General features: G+C 43.5%; 1 protein-coding gene across 1 annotated transcript; it reads left to right on the top strand.

The window, feature by feature from the left end:
• The first annotated feature begins 56 nt into the window (after positions 1-56).
• TICRR (TOPBP1 interacting checkpoint and replication regulator) lies at positions 57-17,387 on the top strand. The gene is made up of 22 exons (XM_053954754.1): positions 57-723; positions 1,274-1,559; positions 2,127-2,368; positions 2,632-2,875; positions 3,339-3,474; positions 4,160-4,302; positions 5,021-5,233; positions 5,888-6,036; positions 6,778-6,872; positions 7,230-7,323; positions 7,494-7,573; positions 7,894-8,130; positions 8,556-8,652; positions 8,873-8,945; positions 9,631-9,771; positions 10,277-10,367; positions 10,893-10,954; positions 11,744-11,899; positions 12,622-12,779; positions 12,985-15,271; positions 16,510-16,614; positions 16,961-17,387. The coding sequence occupies exons 1-22, from the start codon at positions 76-78 to the stop codon at positions 17,077-17,079; spliced, it is 5,856 nt and encodes a 1,951-aa protein (XP_053810729.1). The 5' UTR covers positions 57-75; the 3' UTR covers positions 17,080-17,387.
• The last annotated feature ends 33 nt before the right edge of the window (positions 17,388-17,420 follow it).

Here is a 17,420-nt window from a genome sequence, read left to right as displayed (position 1 = left end):
GGAGCCCGCTCTAGGCGAGGGCGCGAGCGGCCGTGCCGGGCGGGCGATGGCGGCGGTGGCGTGAGGGGCCGCGCCATGTCGTGCTCGCACAGCGCCGTGTTCCTGCTGGACACCGCCGGCCCCGCGCGCCGCGAGCGGCTCCAGCGCGGCGCCCTCCGCCTCCTCACCCTCCTGGGCTGCCGCTTCGGCCTCTCCCGCCTGCGCTGGGCCTTCCGTTTCTTCGACTCGCTCGGCGGCCGCGGCGGCGCCTCGCGGGGCGGTGGGTTCCGCCCGCCGGGGCCCCGCGCCTGGGAGCGCTTCGAGGAGGAGCTGGCGGAGCGGCTCGGGGCACGGGCCCCCGCCGCCCTGCCCGGCCCCGCGCCGCGCGCTGCCCTCACGCACAGCGGGCTCAAGGAGACGCTCCTCGACTTCCAGTGGGACCGCCCGGAGATCGCGTCCCCCGCCAAGCCGGCCCGCAGGAGCCGCAGGACGGGGCTGGCCGCTCGAGAGCCCCCGGAGGCGCCGCCCGAGGGCTTCGTGAACGCCGTGTTCCTGTTCTCCCCCTGCCCGCACTCGCGGAGGGAGCTCCGGCAGTTCGTGTCGGGGAACGACGCCCCCTCCTCCCCTGGAGAGCCTCCCTCGGCGCAGGAGCTGGCGGAGAAACTCCTGCCCAAGAGCGTGCAGGAGTTGCTTGTGGAACAGAAAATCACCCTGTTCTGGGTGGACACTGCCGACTGGGCTCAGGTAACGAGGCTACACGGCACAGCTTTCAGCTCTGAGCACTAGCGGGACATCTGCCACGCTGCTTTGTGGCAGAAGTAATCTTCGAGTGGTAGGGAACCACGCCAAGGTTCACTCACTGCCACATAATCTTCAGCAAGGGACTGAAATCTGGAGTGGAATCATCCACGTGGAGACTGAGCTACATCTGCAGTGGAGCAGCTGTACAGTGTTCATTGATGGGATGTCTTGTGATTTGACTTAGAGGGGTGTTACAGCTGTTCAGAATTGCAGATAAGCAGCCTGATAGTTCAGGTGTCTAGATACCAGATTAAAAAAAAAAGTGTCTTGAAAATATTGCTAACTTTTAATTCACTGGGAATAGTATTTACTTTGTTAGGTTCCTATGAGGGCTGATAAAGTCCATAAAAACACTGAGAAGGCACCGTGTTTAGGTGCTGTGGGTATGTTTCATATGCCAGCTATTCTGAAAAAGTGCAATATTTATTTGTTTACATGAAAGCTCTCTCACTGCCAACCTTAACTTGAGACTTCTCTGTTACTTTTATTTCAGCTGATCGAATGCCCGGATCATGGTGGCTACTGGACAATGTTTGAAGTGATTTGTCAGATGGGAGGCACCATTTTGCCAGCTGAAACCTTGGTACACTGTTTGAGTCACCCCAGGGCAGCCGCTGCTCCTGGCTCCCTTGGAGACTCCAGGTTCCCAGAGCCACAGGCTGTGCCTTGGACCACGCTTCTGCCCCTGGATGGGACTTTGAACTGTTTGTTCTCCAGGCCATCCCTGTATCGATCAGTGTTTCCCCAGCAAGAAGGAACATTGTTTCTCAGCATGCCTGGTAATAAAAAAAAAAGGAAAATATAGATGTGCATGGTAGTAACTGATCTCTCATGCAGGGTCCTTGATGAGCTTCCCTTGTGAATAATTTGTGTAGGAATTACTTCACATATTTGAAAGCCTAGGTGTTTTTCTTTTAAAGTTCTACTTGTGCTCTACTACTTCTGATACGAGGCCTGTGAGCCCATGTTTCTGATTTAACCTCTTCAGTTTGCCATGCTCCTGGAAGTTTGGATGGAGAGCTCTTTGCTGGTCCCACCTTATAGAGGTGTACTCCCTTTTCTCATTCAGTTCTTTGATTTAGCTAAAATAAGAACACAGATTAAAAACCCCTTGCAAAGAAAACAGATCAGCTGTAAAGCAGCATGCATGGGGTCCTTCTTTAGTGGTGCTTCCATGCACTCGGCTCCTTGAGAGCATGGGAAGGAGGTCAGTTCTGCAACACACTTACTGTATAGTCCCTGTTTAATCTTGGAACTCACTTCTTTGACATTGAAGTTGTCTCTTCACCTTGATGGAAAAAAGTGATGGAAAAGGGTTGCTTTCTGACTTTTTTATCTTTGCACAGGAGGGAAGAAGCAGGAAAGCTGTGCCGTGATCCTGGAACCTCTTGCCATGAGCCAAAGACAGCTGCAGTGTCCAGTCAGCATTGTCGTGAAGGGAAGCTTGACAGGTTGGAGCTTGGCACAGGCTGGCCACTTCCTCACAGAGAGCTGGATACTGCAGAGCTCACAGGCTGAGCAGGGAGAGTGCAACAGGTCTCTGTTTCATCAGCTCTTGAGGAGTCTGGTGGCTGAAGGAATGCACATGGTAAATCTTCTTCTTTGCCTTAAAATAATACCTGCTCTGAAATTAATTGTGCCAAAAGGGGTGGCAGTATCATGTTATGAAGACAATAACAGACACTGCACTGCAAATTGCTCATTTGAAACTAAATTCAGAACTTTTTTTTTTTTTGAGGTCATGTAACTCTATAACCTGCTTGTAAAGTATCTGTGCTCCTTAGGTCTCTGTATTTCTAGCTAATGTAAACTCTTCTCTTTTCCCTTTTTTTTTTTTCTTTTAAAATGCAGATTGCTGACGTATCTCTGTCTAAAACTTGGTGTCCCTGCACTGCTGTCCTGTCACCTCTTTCTGGGGATGCTGCAGTTCTGACTGTGCTTGGTCCTGAGAAGACTGCTGAAATTCAGGGATGCAGCCTTGAAGGAGCTGTAGTGGAAGACTCTTCCCAAGACTCTGCTACTCACCTGCCAGAGATTGTGAATAGTGTGTTGAGTAAAATTGACATGTCAGTGGAAGATTCTCTGGCTAGTCTGGGTAGGTGTCAGGAAATGCAAAACTTGCCATCTTTTGATCTCTTGATCTGCAGTAAAAAAAACCCTAAAGTTAATGATTTTCTCCTTGAGGAGTCTCATTTTTGGGACTTGTTCATTGTGTCATCTGTATCTAAGGCTTTGTGATGTGGTACAGAAGGAAATCTGTATGGGGGTAGCTTTCTGTTTGATTGACAGTGTTAGTTTCCTTAGCTTGCAGATAAAACAGAGCTACATGTGCCTGAGGATGTGCATTTAGAAGGAGGCTTCCTGAAATGTGTCACATGGGCCATCCCTGGCCAGTAAAGCCTGTGGGTGGGACTGCAGCAAGGAGGCTGCTTTTACATGAGTGAATCTTCTCATTGTCTCTCCAGGATCAAAGCTCTGTCTTTGAGCTTCTGTGAAGGCTGGGACCTTCTACCACTTAGTTCAGCTTTTCTCATCCTTGTGTATGTGTGTCTGTACAGGAGAAGAAACTCCAGTGCCAGAGTGGGTCCAACGGGAACTGTCCCATACGGGGGGCTGGCATCCTTCAGTGCTGGAAGCGTGGTATCCTGCATCCAATGCTTGTGGAGCAAGCTCAGATCTGATGGAGTCATTCAGGTATTTTTCTGAATGTCTCTGAGCAATAATCAAGGATTTCTGCTTCTTATTAAGGAAGTATGGCTGTAGTGTTGCTTAGAGTTCTAGAATTCTGCTGCTTTTGTTTCTGTACTCAGTTTACTGGTGGCTTGTCTCTTGGTGGGGTATATAGACAAAAGAAACTGGGAACAGGATGTTTGGGTATCAGTTTGCATGGATTAAAATCTTGGTAGTTTCAGGAGTCACTTAAAATGACCTTAAGCTACTTGGGAAATGACAAATTTCAGCTTCTATGGGATGGTAAGATCCAGTGCAAGTATTGAAGATGTGGTTGTGTTCTCACAACCACAGTTGGTGTTTATTTGGAATGAATAAGCTTGCTTTCTTCAAAGAGCTTGCTGAGTGAAACAAAAGAGCCTAATGCAGGGTAGTTTAGAAAGTACAAAGCTGCTAATTTAGTTTTGTGGTACAGGTCTGTGCCATATCCATTGCACATTAATATAATGCTTGTTTCCAGTATTTTAAGAGGGTTTGGATTTCCTGCATCTCCTAAGTGTGTTGGGGAACAGGTGCTGGAAGAGTTACTACTGTGTGCTACTTGCACTATATTGCTGCAGACTGGAATCTAGAAAAAACCTTGTTTCTGTGCACAGGAAGGAAGGGATATGCCTCCTTTTCTTAATAACTGTATTGTTCTTTCATACAGGCTCCTGCAGGTTCCTTGTGCTAACAAGAAGGATGGTGCAGGCCAATCTGATGTGGAACTCTCAGAAAGTCTGTCTGAGCTGTACCAGAGAAAATTCAGTGAAACCTCTGCTGCAGCTGGACCAGGAAATAACAAAAAAAGACGTATGTGTAGTTTGGAGTTATATGTGCTTGTTGTCAATAAAAGATGATGCATGAACTCCAGAGATCTGTACTCTTAAGTAGTACCATGCTTTAGATTTTTTTTTTTTTTTTTATTTAGGGACAGTCTCATTTGCTTATTAGTATTAGGTTAGTCCTAGTTATTACAATAACCCAAGTTATTGTAATTCAGGAGTGTGCAGTGAGTGACAAAGCTGCTAAAAGCAGCATGCAGAGCTCTGCAGTTTAATTAGCTGTTGAAACAGGGACTGCTTCAACTCTACTAATAAATATTACAGCCTCTCAATTTTGTTCTAATTAGAAAAATAAAACACTTTTTTTTGTAGAAGAGTTTAATCATTGCATTTCTCTGCACTAACTACAGTTGACTTTACCTTGGCTTCATGTATCTGCAAGTCCCTATGTCAGCTGTTTCTATTTCTGTGACATAAGATTGCTGCCTGTATATATAACTTCTGTTTAAACCTATATAAATTCTTATGCAGAGCCATATGCAGCTGGCTTTTTATTTGGAGAAGTAGCTGCCTGCTACACTGCCTATATGTTGATTTCACAAAGAAATACTAACATTTTTGGCCATGTTTTCCTTTAGGAGGTTACTAAGGTCACAGTAATCCAGAATTTAGTGTTGTTCTCTACCTTGGATGGAGTTCCTGCCCCAGTGTGCCTGATGGTAGAACTCTGTCTTGTGGCATTGCAGGTGGGGTTCCCCGAACTCCAGTCAGGCAGAAGATGAAGACCATGCCCAGATCCCTGCAGATGCTCAATGTAGCAAGACTGAATGTAAAAGCTCAGAAGTTTCAACCTGATGCTGTGCCACCAGCAGGGAATGAGAAGGTTCCACAGAAGCTTTCAGCAAAAAGATTGGATGAAAAGGTGGAAGGAAAGGCAAAAGCACTTAAAATATCAATTGGTGTGTGTTAAGTCCTGTTATCTTTCTGTCTTGATACATCCATATGAACTCTTGATATCTTGATGTAGGAGTCATAGAGGATTTTTATGGAAGGGAGAGCAAAGGATAATAATGGAGTATTCAGTACCAAGGAGCAAATCAGCGTTTGAGTTTCTGTATTTTCAGCATGGCAAAGGGTAGACATTTTTCCTATCCTTCTGCCATTTGGTTTCTGATTCTTTACAAACTGGTGTTACAGCTGCTTCTGGGGTTAGTTTCTTGCCTTGTATCCATCTGAAAAAAGCAATAGGGATTTACTTTTTATTTTTTTTTAACCAAAAGAAATAGAGGGAAGCACTCATCAAGGTATAACTGGAAATGTAGTCCTAGTTATTAATTAGGCAGAAATAAAGGGCATTTCTTGACTGCTTCAGTAGTCTGAAAAGTTTGCTGATCTTAAGCAAACTTTGTTGATTGTAGGACTGATGTACCCTATAATATGTCATGGTCCTGGACCTGGGACAGCCTCTGTTAGTGTGCTGTGGTCTGGATGCATCACTGCTGGAGGAAATATTTATTATTACCTCCTCTGTTCCCTGCTTCAGCTGGGGTGAGTATTTTATCAGGGAGGTGTGGTGAACATGCATTTAGTTAATGGAGACCATTTCCTTGCAGACTTCCAAACAGAGGAGGAGCTGCAGTCCCACTTGACTGCAAGCTACCAGAAGGCTGTTGCTGAGGGAATTCCCTCATCTGTGTGTGCCCAGAATATGATCATGGCCATTAAAAGGTTCTTGAAAATACAAGATGCCAAAGAGAAAGAGGTAGGTGAGAGCACGTGGGCAGGGTTGTTACTGATCTGGAAGTTAGAATTTTTACTATTTTTGTGCTACCTTTCCTTCATGTTCCCTGAAGTTTTATGTGGAGGTGCACCATGGTCACTGACTGCTTCTGTCTGTGAGGACTGAATAGTGAAAAACTGGATGCTTGTAAAAAATGTAGCAAAATCCAGTTCAGTTATCAGTTTACAACTTTGCTAAACGTTGCAAGACGTCTTTTCTTTACATTGACCTCCTTACAAATTCTGATTTCAATGACAGTATTAAAAAAAAATACATTCTTGCAAACTGTATTTTAAAGAAGGTATAGCTTTTGTTTTTGCATTACGTAGCAAATCTAGGCCTGGCTTTGTCAGGTAAGAGAAATTGTTTCAAGCTATTTCTTACAATCTTTAGCACTATTTATAGGCTTACAATAATCTTAAACCAAAACTGGTAAACCTGTGATTAATTTAACAAAAACACTGTGAGAAACAAATCCAGAGTGGATCCAGAGTGAAGAAGGCCTGAAGCTGTGAGCAAGAGTCCTCTGTGATTTCAAGGTCTAAGTTGTTTTATGTTGTAACTCTGCTACTGAAAGGAAAAGTAATTCCTTTCCTTGAAAGGAAAGGAAAAAACTGTACTTCCAAAAGAATAGGTTGGGGTGGTAACTGGGGGACAAGGGAGGAACCTGCCCTGCAGGTAGGGAACAGTTTTGAAGTTCTTGCTGTCATTATGTGTCTGCAGGTGGCCTGTGTGGGAAGAGTCAGAAACCATCTCCTGAAGACCAGCAAAATGCTCAGACAACAGCATGGCTCACAGAAGGAGACCAAAGTCAGAGAGTACGAGACACTGTATTTACTTCAGCTTCTGAGATACTGTGGAGTTGGTTAGCAGTTTTTAATGGTGGCTTTTTTGTACAACTGGAAAAGTATTTACATGGGGCAAATATTTCAAGAGTAATCTCTGGTTGCAGTAAAACCATTCCATTAAATGCAAATATACCCGTGCTGTGTGATAAGCACTGCAGCCTATATCTGGAGTGAGGTATCTCCTTTGCCACCCAAATGAAATGCTAACTGAATACTGCTGTCAAAAGGAACCACTTCCCTTCCCATTGCTTTTTTGAGCACACCTTTTGCAGTAAATCTGCTGTTTCCAGTAGAAAAAGAGGTGGTGGGTAATTACTTGTTTTCTAGGTGCCGACTTCAGGTATTTTTGCGCCTTGAGTTGTGCCTTCTGTGCCCTTCGCTGCAAAGCAACGCTGAGGAAATGGAGCAGCTGTTAGAAGAGGCAAGTAAAGTATAAACAGGTTTTGTTTCTGCATGGCACTAGAAATGTGGACTTGGAACCTGCTTTTCCTTTGATTTTACACTAACACTTTATATTCCTATATTACTAAAATATCTGGTGTTGCAGCTGTCACACCTTAATCCATTTTGCCACCTGACCTTCTCTTCCAGGTGACAGATATGCTGCGCATTTTATGTCTGACTGAAGACCCAGCCTATCTTACAAAGTTTCTAGAGGAGATATTAGAATTGTAAGTTATTTGGCATGACGTATGTATTGCTGGGGACTGTGGTTTGGGTTGGATGTTGTCTGTGAGTAGAGAACAATCAACAGTTTTGATTTACTTTGTAATTCTCAGAAATTTAGATGTGTTCTCTTTATTATGCTTTTATTTTGGCTAAAGAAAAGTAGCTGATAAGCAAGTAAACTAATTTAAAATCTCAGCTGATATTCAGTTTGTTGTTTTTAAATTGACATGTGAGAACAAGGATTTAGTTCACACCTTGGGTTTGAAATAACCTAAGTTTTGAGGAGAGGTGTATTTCATGTGTGTTCTCTCTGGTGTTCCAGGTACATGAATTCTATACCGAAGACCCTTGGAGATATTTACTATGGTCTGGGTACACAAATACCTCAGAAGCTGGCATCTGTTCTGCCTTCAGACTTCTTCAGTGATGACTCGATGACTCTGGATAGCAAATCTCCAGGCCTTCCTCCCTCTTTATCATCTGTCTTAACTCCCAGTGCTGTTTGCACTGAGAGTGATCAGCTGGAGGAGCTGCGCACCAGATCTGCCAAAAAGAGAAGGTAGTAATTCCAAACAGGAGGCAGCTTTTTGTTGACTATAAAAAATACAGTCTTGATTCTGTATTTTTATCTTATGCAAAAGTAGATTTCAGGAGCATCTTCCATGAGAGGAAAAGCATGCTATGCTGTGCAGTAGCTGACCTATATTGTTAAAGTTAAAAGTAATTTACTGGAGATCTCTATGTTGGGGATTCTGTGTTCATATTAGCAAATTGTGAATGAATTCCAATACCAACCTTAGGAATAGCTTTTCATATTGCAAATTATATCCCAGTGTTGTAGTTAGTGAGGTATCAATGTAGTTTGCAATTTGAATTTAGGTAAACACATCCTATCTCTCGAGTCACACCTAAGTTTAATTGTCAGTAGGTTGATAACTGTGCTGTTGATCTTATTTTAACTTAATTTTTGTGTGTTTTCTGAAGGAATAATGTGTTAGCCAGACACAGGAGCATGACAGAAGCACCACAGAACTTGCGTCAAATTGAGATTCCCAAGGTGGCCAAGAACCCCATCAGAAAGGTAAAACCCTTCCAGAAGGATTGTCTGAGAGTTGTGATGCTTGACTGCAAAAACTCTTGCTCTGTATTCCCTTAGTAAGTGTGCCCTGTATCAGCTGTACAGAGGTCACATTGTTTCAAGGGAAAAATTGAAATAATGTGTGGTTCAGAGCTTGTAGTTAATAGTCATACTTGAACATAACATTGCACTGCTGCTGACGCTGATTTCTTATTTGTTTCAGGAGAACTTGCATTCTTACCTTGCCACTGAGAAGTCCCAGCAGATGCCTTTGTTGCAGAAAGAGGCAGTGCAAGGTATATTGACTTCTGGCTTGTTCGTGGAAAGGTGCATCTTCAGCACATGTTGTCCCTGTAAATTTTACTGAGCTGTGATGAAATTATGCTGAGGCATGCTGGAAATCTGAAGGAAGTTTTGCTGAGTTGTGCAAAAACTTTGAGGGGAAAAAAAAATGTGGTATTCTGTGTTCTCATACGCAGAAAACTTAAATTTCATGTCCTCAAAAGAAAACCTTGACTCTTGAAATTATTTCCTACTTCTCTTTCCTGAAAATAAAATGGGGACAAGAATGAACTATATATGAAAATAGGATATATCCCCACAAATACTTCATAAAAATAAATCTCACATGTGTTCTCTGAACCAAGATGTACTTTGGTGGAGATTTTGTAGTGCACCTAATGTTCCATATGGGAGACTGTGTTTTCTGCTATGGCATCTGCTTGTAGCTTATTGCTGGAATAATGCAAATAATATAAATTGAGAAGAGAAGGCTAGAATGGATTTAGAGGAGGACATGTTCCAGTAGCAGAAAAAACAACTTTTCAAAGCTTTTTAGCCTCTAAAAAGTTGTCTTTCCATGCTGGTATATTGTTTTATCCCTAGTGGCCTGACAAAATTATCTTTGTATTTTTTTCCTTTCTTTTTTTTCTTCCGTTTTTCCTTGAAATCTGATCTTTTCTTGCTTTTCTTTTCTCACAGAGGTTACAAAGGTAAGGAGGAATCTCTTCAATGAAGAGATACTTTCACCATCAAAAAGGTCACTGAAAAAGATGCTTAGAAGCCAGTCAGTATCTGCTGTGGAAGGCCTAAAATACAAATGCACCAGTGAGGGCAACAAAGGTAAGATATGACTTGCACATGTAGGATTGTTGTGGAAGAGCTTTTGCTAAAATTCCTAGTTTTGCATTCTCAATTCTATGAAACAATTATGATCTGTTTTTAATAACGGATTAAAGGAGGTGATTGCTGTGGTGTTTGGAGGGTGAATAATGATGGTATTAAAACTGAAACCTATTTTTACTGAACTCTTTACATCTCATAAAGAAAATTAAAGTTAAAAATGCTTGGTTAAAAAAGGATCTGTAAAATAAAGATGAATAATGAAAGTTATCTCAGTAGGTTAACAATGTCTGACATGGTACAATATTGAGGGAGTGGGAGGGAGGTGTAGACACTGGACTGAAATAATGATAACTTGTGAGTGCTGGGAGACAGCACAGTGGTTCTATGTTGACTTAAAAATGACTTGTCATTCTTAAGCTGAAGCCTGTACAAAACTCTATTTATTTATTTGTTCCAAGTGCTTTATAATTGTGTGATGTTACAGCTCTTGCATGATTTTTAGATCATCGCAAGTTATTGACCAAGAGAGTTGCAGAAACACCACTACACAAGCAGGTGTCCAGGAGACTCCTACACAAGCAGATCAAAGGCCGGTGAGTTCTTTCTGAATTTCTTCAGTAACTACTAGCTGTCTAATTAATGGATACCTAATTAATGGCTATGAGCAGAATTACCAGGTATTGTTACAGTCAAATAAAATTTTCACTTAAGGCGGTAAGAGAACCAGCGGAGGCTAAATGTCATTGCTTATGTGGGGGGAAATACTGCTTGCTTCGTCATGTAAGTCAGGCTGCTTTAATTCCTGCAGCTAATGTCTGATTAGGTTCAGTTGCTGATTCAAGGGCTTATGAAGAAAAGGCTTCTGCTGTATTTTGTGGGCTCCAGGCTGAGCCGTAGCATTTTCTTTCATGTAGAACTGTTAGCTGTACATCTAGGGAGCGACCCATATTCAATTACATGTCAATAGGAGGCAAAGTGCTTACTGGTTGCTCACTTAGAGTAGCCCACAAAGCAATACTTTGGTGTAGAATAGAGCACTGCTTCTCAGTCTCTCTGGCAAGTTCTGTTCCTGTAATGTGCTCAGTATGCTAAACCCAAAATGTCTGTTGTTTCTCAAGGTCTTCTGATCCAGGTTGTGACACTGGTGTTGTAGAAGAATCTCCAGAGAAGGCCATATATGGTAAGCACTGATTTTTCATTAAAGGTGATTTGGCTGTGTCGTAGCTTGTAAGATGAGTGTGCTTTGATTTGGCTAATTCATTAGAAATCAGTCCAAAAGTGTACTGTTCTGTTCTGACAGAACCACTTGCTGCTCCCTGCTTTAACAGCTCTGTACAGTTTAAGTTAAGGAAGAGAGGTAGATAGTAAGTCTTTTAAATGAAATAACATGAAGGACTTGAAGGGTGAACAAGAGTCTGAGCTGCTGTAATTACCGTCAAACCAGCGCATGCTTATTTTTAATGTAATTTCACCATGTTGTGCTGTGACCCTGCTCTGATTTCTGCTGTAACAGACAGCCACCTGGCTCTGGGGAGTGTCTCTTGTGTTGGCTACTGCTGTTCCTTTTCCCCGGAAGGGAAGAAGAAAACCAGCATGTCTGGACAAGAAGGAAAATGAAATTGCTAGCAAAAAAGGGACAAGACCATTAACCCATCTTTTAACTTGGATGTAACTTGCATTGAACATGGCTTTTCTAGCATTCCTTTCCATGTAATTGCTAAAGAGGAATGAGGATAATCATGAGTTAGAGGAGGGGCATCATACTTTAGGAGATTTGTATGCGTAAATATTCCAAATCCTCAAGAAAACTGAACCTTTGCTTCACCTGCTTGCCTTCCTGGATGAGATAGGCATCTGTAGAGAAGTTTCTTCTGAGAGTATGTTCCTTGCAGTTGTGAACTGTTCCTGATGATGTGCCCATTGCTGAGGGGGAAAGAAGGCTCAGTCTCCAATGTCTTTGCCTTTTCAGAAGCAGGTTTGAGAAGAAGCCCACGCATCAAACAGCTGTCTTTGAATAGGACTTGCTCTGGTGCTTTCTGTTCCACTACACAGCCCAGCTCAAAAAATTCACAGCACCTCCACCAGGGACAAGAGAAGGAGAGCTGTAAACGGCAGGATGTAGAAGGTACGGAGTGGCATTTGAGCAGACTGATACTGCTGATCTGAAAAGCTGGCATGGATAGCTCTGAGTTTGATTTGATTTGGCTCTACAAGAGGCTGTAAGAAGCTAAGAGCTGTCATGTAATATCTTCAGTAGACAGAAATTCATCCTCAGTAATTATTTTTTAATTGGTAATCTGAATTTTGAGGATGGTACGGCAGCTATTTCTATGATGAATTCACTGCCAACTTAACAAACCAGTCAGGCCCATCTAACAGAATACCACTGATTGTCAGTCTGCATTCCTTAAAAGCAGTGGAATCCTTGTAAAATATGGGACAGAAATCCTATAGCTTACTCTGTGGCAGCATAAAGCAATGACTGATGGGATCTTCTTTGCAGGCTTTCTCAGTAGGATTATCAGCTAAAAATGGTGACACTTAGTTCTTTATATTCTACTTATTAGAATCCTTAGTCATGAACCAGAACTATCTAAAGCTACAAGCTATAAATAGAATAAGAGGCTGAGGTATTTTATACCTTTTTTTACCATTGGAGCACTCTTTCTAAAGATGGTTATTAATTTCATAATGGGAAATAATTCTGGTGAAGCTTTAACTCTTGGTTAGAAAAGAACATGCCAGGGATATGAGCTTTTTACACTACTTTTCCACACATCTGACGCGATTCAGACAATTGTGGCGCATTACTTTGTGTTAGTTAAATTGTACTGTTCCATTCTATAGGCCTTAACCAGCATTCAGAGAGCGCCCCCGTCCAGACTCCCAAGAGGTTTTTCTTCGGTGCAGTCATTGACATGTGTAGTCCTACAGGGAAGCATTCACCTGGAAGGAGGAGAACAAGAAAAGATTCCTTACACTTAGAGGAGCTTACCTCATGTCAGGTAGAAACAGTTACCTACTTCCATTTCTCTTTCTTCCCATCCTTGTTTTCTCCTCTGTTCATCAGCATCTTAAATTTAGTGTTTGTTAAGTCTCATTCAATGGGTTTTTTGTTTCAAATCTTGGGAAGTAAATATGAAGATGGATAGGTAATACTCCTGGAGTAGAACAAGCATGATTCTTTAATTTATTATTTTTCCCCTGCAGACTCCTAGAAAAACACCTCATAAATTTGCCCAGAAGCCACTAAATTCTGCCAGTAATCTCCCAAGGAGATCGCCTCGCTTTGTCCACAGGACACCACAAAAGCTGGAGAAGACACCTGGCAAAAGTCCAGCAGCTAAGCACAATGTAGCTAAATGTTTGGGAAAGTGCTTTTCTGATCTTGCACAAAGGCTCAAGTCTCCATCTGCGCTAACTGACAGCAGGAGGGTTCACTTACTGCAAGTAACTGCTGAGGACTGTTGTGCAGCTCTAACACTTTCCCCTCCTTGCAAAGAGCCTGGCTGGCAAACGCCAAAATGTGAAGGGTTCACAGAGCTTAATGCCTCTGTATTACCTCCAACAGATTCAAATCCAACTGCCTCTCCCCCCTCTGCCACCCAAGAAAGGTGTTTTACAGAACTTCAGACTCCAAGATGTTCCTTGAGATACCTCTCAAAATTAGCATCTCAAGTCAGTGCTCGGAGGCAAATCCTCACAAAGGAAATTCAGGTGCAGTCAGATCAGTTATCTCAAGCACCTAAAAGGACACCTAGGAAACTTGAAGATTCAGGTTCAAAGTTATGTACCAGCCCACTGAATACAGAAATACCTCAGCTTGCTGTGAGGCCAGAGCCTCTCTGCAATTCTCCACTCCATGAAAGTTCCACAAACACTGTGACAAGCTGCTCTGCTTCCCACACGCAGGCTGAGGAGTCTGACTGGGAACCTGCTGCATCTAAACCATCTTCTCAAAAGACTCCAGGTATTACTGGCACTTCACTGAGGTCCGTGCTTCACACACTCAAGCAGGCCAAATGTGAACCAGGTTCTAGAGAGAGCCTCACATGTGCAACACTTACAGAAAATGAGGACAGTCATCATGGTAGTAGTGGTAACTCTTCTGTGGAAAGCCTTCAGCTTCATCAGTCCCAAGTTACTGAAAATACTTCTGTATGGGAGAAAAATAAACAGATGGATAGAGTGTGTCAAAAGTCTCCTTCAAGAGAGGACGTGGAAAACTTGGAAAACCATTTGTCTCCAAAGCATTTTGCTGGAGGGCAGGAGCATGCACAGAATGCTGAGAGAGACTGTGAGCCATCAGTTAAGGGGGAGAACTGCAGTGCAAACACCTGTGAGTCCTTCCTAAGCGATGTGCAAACAGTCAGTGATGACTTGGAAGCAAGAACTCTGCTGAGGGAAGAATCTATGAGGCTGAAGGCTCCAAGTCTCAAGAGGCGCTCCAGATTTGCCCTGAATACTTCGCCTCCTATGCAGAAGTCTCCTCCTGCCTATTCCTTACGCTGCACTGCAGACAGGAGGCAGCGGGAGGCTGCGGCTCGCATGGGAGAGCCTCAGTTTGCAGCCAAGTTCTCGACTCCTGAAAGTCGTGGCAAACTTGCCTCTGTCAGCCCACCGACCTACGAAGTGGAAATTGAAATGCAAGCTTCAGGCCTGCCCAAGCTTCGCATTAAGAAAATTGGCTCTTGCTCATCCTTGGAAGTTCAACCTGAAGCAAGTGCCAGCAAACCCAGGGGAGGAGAAAGCCCCTTCAGTGAATTTGCTATGACCTGGTGCAGCAAGCACCCGGGAAAACTAGCAGCTGCCTGTGTTTCCCCATCCTGCCGTTCTTTCCATAGTACACCTGGGAAAGGTGCAGGACAAACCTACATATGCCAGTCCTACACCCCAACAAGCTGTGCCTCTACTGTCACCTCCCCGTTCCCAGTGGAAGCAGGAGTTCTCCGGACACCTTCTCCAAAGCAGAAGGGGAAGACTACTCCTGATGCCATCAATGACTGGCCTCGGAGGAAGAGAGCAGCAGGCAGCACTGCTAGTGTGAGCTGTGGTCAGAGCGAGAGGAATGCCGATGATCGGACACGGGCGTCAGCAGGCATAGAGAGAACGATGAGGATCTCAGAACACTGCAGCAGCAAAGTGACAAATACTCTTGGGGAATTTGAACTGGAAGGGATTTGCAGGCTCCAGGATCAGGCATCTCCTAGTGACTCTGAATCGAGGGCTGATGAGGATTCTGCCATGGGAACTTTTGGCTTGAAATCTCGGAAGCGGGTCTTTACTTACCTGTCACCAGAAAAGGAGGAGAAACACGGTGCCAAGAGATCGTGTCTTGATAGGGGCAGCTTGGATCTCACTGGCTTTTCCACAGATGAGGGCAACAGAAGTAAATCAAGGACAGACTCTGTACTTCCTGAAAAACCAGGAGCATGTGCCCTCAAAACACTGGAGCAGCAGGGTTGTCTAGGGGATGATGATGTCTTCCTTTTGTCAGGTAATTAAATGGCATGAAAGACACTCCATTGAAATTCAGATGTGGTTAAAAATGAGGGTTAGACTAAATAAAACAAGAATAAAACAAGAACACAGTTATTTCCCATGTAATTATCTGAGGGAGAGTGAGGTGAAAGGGAATTGACTTGTAGATGACATGGAAGATAATTATGTGTAGAGGCAGACTGGATATGAGTAGTATTAATGATGGAAGAGAGATCAGAGAAATATGAAAGAGCAGAAAGCTGGAGGAACTAAAAGGGAACTTTGAGAACTTGAGGAGAGAGGATCACAGTTGCAACCAGCTGGTGATTTGTTCAGGTTTATGTTGATGCCACTGCCTGTTTCCGCCCAGCATTCAGCTCCGAAGCCAACGAGCCAAAAATTTTAAGTGTAAAGCTTGACTGTTTAACTGCTTCAGACTGGAGTCTTGGTGGGGTCCTGTGGATGTTGGTGTTTATTGCTGCTCCAGCTTTCTCTCTCTGTGCTGGTGGGCCACTTGAAAGTGCTACCAGAAATTATTCCCTTGCTAGCAATAATGTATCAGGAGGTGTATAGGTTTAAGCTGCCTCTCTGCTTTTGCTGTGGGTACAGACAATTCAGCCAGCCTTGGTGAAACAGGCTGTTCAGCTCTGTAAACAAGGCCTTGTGAATTTCAAATACTTAATCCAGTATTGTTGTATAAATTACAGGGGGCTGTGGCAGGTATTGTTCTGTAGTCATTGCACTAAGTTTGGTGTGTATTTTCTCTTGCGAGGAAAGATTTGTATACAGAGGTAGTGTCTTGCTCAACATCATCACAGAAAAAAGGCCAAATCTTGAATCAACATTAATCTGTATTCAGGACATGACATAATAGCAATGCTTAGTCTTAAGATGGTCCTGTAAGAGACTTTCTGTACCTTGTGTCTGTATTTTTATATCATTGTGGTTGTAGCAGTTTTCTTCCAGGAAATGTGAATTACCTGTGTTTAATACAAGTGAAGTGATTTTCTGCTAAACCAGCTAAGAAAACTAAATGTGCTAAGAGCTCTTCCAGACTGCCATTTACCTTTCTCAAATGCTAAAACACCACTGCTTTAGTGGTCTGAGACTGTGACAGCCTAGAATTTATTTCAGATAAACTCTAAGTATCACTTACACTCATGTCGTTTTTGAGGTAGCATAAAGGCTGTGTGTGAGACTTAACATTTGAGTTGTTGAGTGGTTTTGCTGCAGTATCTCATTGTGCTTCTCCAGGCTCCACTCCACCCTTGAAGAGTGGACTTTCTGCCAGCAGCCTTCGAGCCCTGACCCAGTCTCCACTGCTGTCCCCACCGCCAGCTCAGAGGAAGCGTGTTCAAGGTAAGCACAGGGGAGAGGAAAGGCTGGGCTCGAGCACACTGGCTGTGCTCTCTGCTTGCCTGCAGCTAGTGAGAACAACATCATTCTGTGCTGGGGGTTGGGGTCTGAACAGAAAATCTGTACCTGCCACTGCTGTGTTCAGTGTCTTGATCTCACATGCTTACAAGAAACTTGGCATGAACTGGGAAGTTTGGAAGGAGAGAAGAATAGCTGCAGAATGAAGAGAGTAGCTACATGGGAACTGCAACTTCCAGTTCTTGTTGTCTCCACTTGGTATTTGGCTTCTTGGAATCACCAGTGAATTCTGGTAAACTGTGGCTTTCATGTATTCTTTCTGTTTTTGTAGAAGAGGAATCTGATGCTGTCCAAATTACTGCCAACCAGGAGCTGTCTCCATTCCACATCATGATTTCCAGGAAGCGTCGCCTTAGCAGGACTTACTCACGGAAAAAGCTGCTCAGCTGAAGTTTAGAGCCAGGCCAGCATGGGAAACTGTATTATTCCAGCTGTACAACACACCTTCTAACAAAGACTGGTGCTAGACTGGAGCTGCCTTGTGTTGGTAGGACACTGGATGCAAGCACATGGCAGTAGAAATAAGGACCACTCTAAAAATGTATGGTGTCTTCCATCCATTCAAAGCCTAGCTTGGTCTTTTTGCTAGTGGAACCTTAGAGTGAGTTCTGAATTGAAGGTCCAATTCTCCCAGGTCAAGAGAGAGAATTGTCACTTTTCTACAGCTTTCTTGTAAAATAAACTGATAGGAATTTTCATTGTGTCCTTTAATCCAGAATTGGTATTTGACT

The sequence above is a fragment of the Vidua chalybeata genome, chromosome 13 (assembly GCF_026979565.1).
Source record: "Vidua chalybeata isolate OUT-0048 chromosome 13, bVidCha1 merged haplotype, whole genome shotgun sequence".
Taxonomy (NCBI): domain Eukaryota; kingdom Metazoa; phylum Chordata; class Aves; order Passeriformes; family Viduidae; genus Vidua; species Vidua chalybeata.
This window is presented reverse-complemented; position numbering and strand designations above follow the sequence as displayed.

Coding starts and splice junctions, on each gene's coding strand:
- TICRR (XM_053954754.1), top strand. CDS start 76: ATGTCGTGCTCGCACAGCGCCGTGTTCCTGCTGGACACCGCCGGCCCC. Junction 724..1,273: donor ACACTGCCGACTGGGCTCAG/GTAACGAGGCTA, acceptor CTTTTATTTCAG/CTGATCGAATGCCCGGATCA. Junction 9,772..10,276: donor CACCAGTGAGGGCAACAAAG/GTAAGATATGAC, acceptor CATGATTTTTAG/ATCATCGCAAGTTATTGACC.